This window comes from Triticum aestivum, chromosome 6D (genome assembly GCF_018294505.1).
Source record: "Triticum aestivum cultivar Chinese Spring chromosome 6D, IWGSC CS RefSeq v2.1, whole genome shotgun sequence".
NCBI classification, from domain to species: Eukaryota; Viridiplantae; Streptophyta; class Magnoliopsida; order Poales; family Poaceae; genus Triticum; species Triticum aestivum.
In genome coordinates this window covers 30919171-30924208 of record NC_057811.1, presented here as the reverse complement: position 1 = coordinate 30924208, position 5038 = coordinate 30919171, and the positions used below count along the sequence as shown (strand labels likewise).

Genomic DNA, 5038 nt, shown 5'->3' with positions numbered 1-5038 from the left:
TCTTTGCCATCTGCTGGCAGACGGCAAAGAGGTGAGGCTATCTTTTTTTTGCAGGTAGGACTTAGCCTAACACATAAATCACACACGTACGCTGGCTGGGCTAGACCAGAACAAACGCACGCGCCCATCTCTCTCGCTCATGTCTGGTCCTCTCGATCCCCTTGCGCCGCCGCCACAGACGCTGGCCGATTCCGGCCGCTCCGGTGAGCTCTAGCGCCGCCCAGCACACCTACGACTGCTCCTCGATGAGCTCTGTCTATTCCTCCGCATCGATTTGTTTTCCTCTGCTCCTTGTGGTCGCCCCCTTCAGTTATGTCTTGCTAGGGTTTCGGTCTTGGTCGTGCTCCTCCTGCTCGCCGGGGGCTCCGCGTGCGCGGCCAAGCTGCCGCCGCCGCCGTGCAGCCGGTCGTGCGCGATGCTCAACTGCGACTGTGAGCCTCCTTTCCTCGTCCTCCCCTGATCCGGTCGATTTCTTTCTGATCTGAGCATGCTCTGACCATGGATGGGTGGCAGCGGTGGGGATCCGGTACGGCAAGTTCTGCGGCGTGGGGTGGAGCGGGTGCAAGGGGAGGACCCCTACGACGACCTCGATGCGTGCTGCCGCGAGCACGACAGTTGCCTAAAAAAAAAAGGTACATCCTCACTCATCCCCTAGATTCAGAAACCAAAAAAATGGCATCTGGGTCAATGGCCGCCATGAACAAAGATGTCTTTCCTGCACCGAATGGCGGCCGGCTAGGATGCATCACCACCCATGGGGATTAATTGTGCATGGTTTTTGATCTGACAGTTGGTGCGTAGGTGTATCCTGAGCAGAGCTATCCCACTGTGTGTTCTTTAGTCCATCAGAGTTTGGGTTGTGAACTGCCTGTATTTATTTCTCTGATTTAAAGTACGTCTACAGCCCTTGAAGACATTCTGTAATGGTACCTAGATAATTTTTTTCTTACTAATATGTACGTCTACAGCTTTCCCTGTAACAGCAGCGACAGCAGCCTATTACTTCACAGTAAACACATTTATCTGATTATGAGGTTTTAGATGTGTTTTACATGTTTGTCAAATTACTGCGCTTACTGTTAGAACACTCAATACTGCACCTAGAAAAACAACGTACTGATAGTTGGTGCCTCGACACACGGTAGCTAATTCATACATAATTTCTACTGATCCATCTAGACTTCTCCTATGTTATTTTTTTTGTTATTTCCTAGATACACATACTGTAATCTTAAGGACCGGTGATGCATGAGGGAGATCCCAATTTTTTCATCACTACTAATTTTACCATCTCCACTGATATATCAACATGACATAGCGGAGTTTCTCAATTTCCCTTGGAGAGTTTGTGCTCAGTATCAATCTCATGCCAGACTAGCAATATTATGTAATAACATGTATAGGTACATGAAGAAGTTGTGATTTTTATATTAATATATGCTATGGGAACCCGCCACTGCCAATTCTAGGATACATAGAATATTCAAAACATTCACGAAATAATTAATTAGATAAATTAGATTTGTATCTTATGGTGATATTTCCATTGATTTCTTGCTGTAACTTGAAATGCTGAGTAGACAATTTTTCATGATGTGCAACTATTTTCATTTGAAAAATATGTACTCACTTTCTATATATATGTTGCATATGCCTTGTTGGACGATGGAATATTGAACTTATTTGTGCGAGGTGAAAGTTCAAGTACAACTAATGGACAGTAAGCTGGAAATTTAAAGTTAGAGTGCAACCTATTTTGATCCGCGTGCATGTGATTCTGTTTATAATAAGGGTTGGTATATATCTATATTTAACATTTATTTCCTAAATACACGTACTAAAATTTTGTAGAAAAATACCGATAATGATGGTGGTGTCTGATTTCCTTGCTATAGCGCCCCTCCCAGTAATTTGTTGCATGTTTGACTGATACAATTATCGTAGACAAATTATGAAGACTTATACTGACTTTTAATTAGTAATAATGTTTCTGAAATGAAATTTTCTCCAAGTGAAATGCTACATTTCTACTCCTAACCCATTCTCCTTTTCTTAGTGTTTTTGTTATGCAGGTTGGAAGAGAAGAAGAAGATCCAGAGAAGATCTTAGTAATAAGATAGTTTTTATTAAAGTAGATATTTAGTTTTAGGTCATTTCTTGTAATTTCAGATATGGAGTGCTTGTCTTTAGTTTTTGTTTTGACTTTGTGAAACTTGGTACCTATGGATGAAACTGTGTAATATTGATGAAACTATGTATATGTATGGATGAAACTTGCTACTATTGGTAACATGTGTTGGATATCCTATATTGGTCATATATATATGTGTGTGTGTGTGTGTGTGTTTGATTTTCTGTGAAAATGTATGGATATAAGAAGAAACAGAATTAATGCCTATTTGGTCTCTTTGCCATCAGCCAGCAGATGGCAAAGAGCCTGCAGTCTTTGCCATCAGCGGCGGACGGCAAAGGCTGCCGTTAGCCGCCTAACGGACTAACCGCACATTTATTGCCGTCGGCTTTCTTTGTCGTCAGCCGCTGATGGCAAAGGCCCCTTTGCCGTCCGCTTCAGAAAGCAGACGGCAAAGAAGCTCTTTACCGTAGCCTACTTTGCCGGAGCCTTTTGCCGTCCGCGGCAGACGGCAAAGGCCTTTGCCGTCCGCCATCCTTGCCTTTGCCGTCTGCCGTGGCAGACGGCAAAGTAGCTGATTCCTGTAGTGTTTATGCGGGTGCGAAAATATCTCAGCTGGATGCCATCTCGCAACTGATTGCAGTCAAGGCTGAGTACGGCTGTAGCCAGAAATGCTTCGAAGCATTCTTGGGAGTATGGGCTAACAGCCTCCCTGATGGTCATGAACTGCCGAAAAGCATGTACGATACAAAGAAAATCATGAAGGCACTCTCTATGGATTATGAGAAAATAGATGTTTGCCTGAAGAATTGCCTTTTGTTTAGGCATGAGTATGCGGATGACAAGTACTCTAGGCAGTGCGGTTCGTCTCGGTACATTGAGGTGGTCGGTGAGGATGGTGAGAAAAAGCAGGCACCGGATTGAAAAATTGCATAAGAAGGAACCGGAGTTGATAGTCACCGGACAAGTCTATGCCGACGGCATAGATGCCACGTGTCAGCAACTGGGAGCTCCTCGGGCAAGTCTATGCCGACGGCCTGGACGTCGGCATAGATTTAAACTAAGCCGACGGCCAGGCCGTCGGCATAGCCTTGCCCCAAGAGAGCCCAGTTGCTGCCACGTGGCAGGCCTATGCTGACGGCCTGGCCGTCGGCTTAGTTTAGGCCGCCGGCATAGGCTTGCCACGTGGCGAGCAGGCGTTGGTCAGCACTTGACGGCGGCCGCCGTTAGGAGGTAACGCTGCCGACGGCCAGGGCCGTCGGCATAGATGTACGGACACCGTCGGGATAGGGCCTATGCCGACGGCCTTTCTATGCCGACGGCCTCCCGGGCTACGCCGACGGATATGTTGCCGACGGCCCTATGCCGACGGGGGCCGTCGGCATAGGCCTGTCCCGACGGCCAATTAGGGCTATGCCGACGGCCAGGGCCGTCGGCATAGGGTGCGATTCCGGTAGTGGCACGTGTGGCTTCAGGAGGGTGTCACGCCAAGCTTCGTTGTCTGTTGATATTATGGGACATGTCGGTATTGCGATTTTCATGACGAAGACGGCGGCGGAGAATGTCATGATAGCTGAGGTTTGAGACCTAGTTATGGCGGATCGAGTCTTCGAGGCGAGGGGGAATTTGCTTGGTGATTCGTAACTCGTAGCAGCGGCATCGGCAAGTGGGGGCGGCGACACAGGAGGAGTATAAAGTCTTAGCTTTCAGGGTGTAAACCCAAGGTTCGGCCTTAATTTGTTGCATAGTGGCCTTGTTAAAGGCATTGTTTTGGGAGCGCAGATTTTTTCAGGGTGAAAACCTAAAATGTCACTGGTAGAAAAAAGGCCTTTAGTCCCGGTTCGCAAAGGCCTTTAGTCCCGGCTGTGCAACCGGGACTAAATATGCGTGACTAAAGACCCCCCCTCCCCCCTTTAGTCACGCCTCTTACGAACCGCGACTAAAGGCTTTAGTCCCGGTTCTCGTGGCTAACTGGGACTAAAGGCCCGTCCTTTAGTCCCGGTTCTCGTGGCTAACCGGGACTAAAGGCCTCCTCCGCAGGTTTAAACCTGGTTTTTTTGCGAATTTTTTTTATTTTTTTTTATTTTCAAATTTCTGAATTATTTTAACCTCTAATCTCTAATCACCACCCCTCATCACTGCTCAATTTATCCTCTAATCTCTAATCACCCCTCATCATTCCAAATCATCTAACTTCCCGGACGGTCACCCATGCTCTCACTACTCCAGCCTGAGCACGCTTAACTTCCGGGTTCTATTCTCTCTCGTTTCCAAGTCCGCACTTGTTGTTTTCCTGACAATAGTAGGATGTCAATTCTATTAACCCTCAGGAATTTAGCTTGAGCATGAAGTGACACATTTCACTGTTTGAGTTTGAAACTATTGTTTTAAAAAACAATAATTATTTAGTAACACTAATATTTCTGGAATAATTAGTTTGACCATTGTTTGACCACTGTTTGACCACAGTTTGACCAGATTTGACCAAAATTTTAAAAAAAAACTGAAATAATTATTTAGTAACACTAATATTCTAGAATAATTAGTTTGACCATTGTTTGACCACAGTTTGACCACAATTTGAATTTTTTTGCCTCTCCAGATCTTAAAAGCCCCGTATCTTTTTTTCTGTCAGGTTTTCGAGGATTTTGAAAATGTTTAACGGGGTTCCCCCAGTTAAATTCGGATGTAACTTTTCGAGTAGATGATTTTTCATATAAAAAACTTTCTCATCCGAGTTCGTACGCAAAAGTTATGCCCATTTTAAGAAATTCCAGAGAGATTTTGCAAATAAAGTCGAAATTCGTATTTGTTAATTTTTCCAACAACTCGACCACATATCACATGAGAAACTTATTTTATTTTCTTTTTTTGACATTTCCATCATTTTCTTTTGGTTTTTTTAAA

The 5038-nt window shown here is 45.0% G+C and overlaps 1 protein-coding gene and 1 pseudogene across 1 annotated transcript; both read left to right on the top strand.

Moving 5' to 3' along the window:
* LOC123142377 (AT-hook motif nuclear-localized protein 11-like) overlaps positions 1-5038 on the top strand; it is a 26094-nt pseudogene that overhangs the window by 19878 nt on the left and 1178 nt on the right.
* Positions 103-559, top strand: LOC123140913 (probable phospholipase A2 homolog 1; the record flags this gene model as incomplete). Its single annotated transcript, XM_044560178.1, is given in 2 exon segments — positions 103-431; positions 514-559. Coding segments are annotated over 2 exon segments (62 nt in total), but the record flags the coding sequence as incomplete, so codon positions are not given.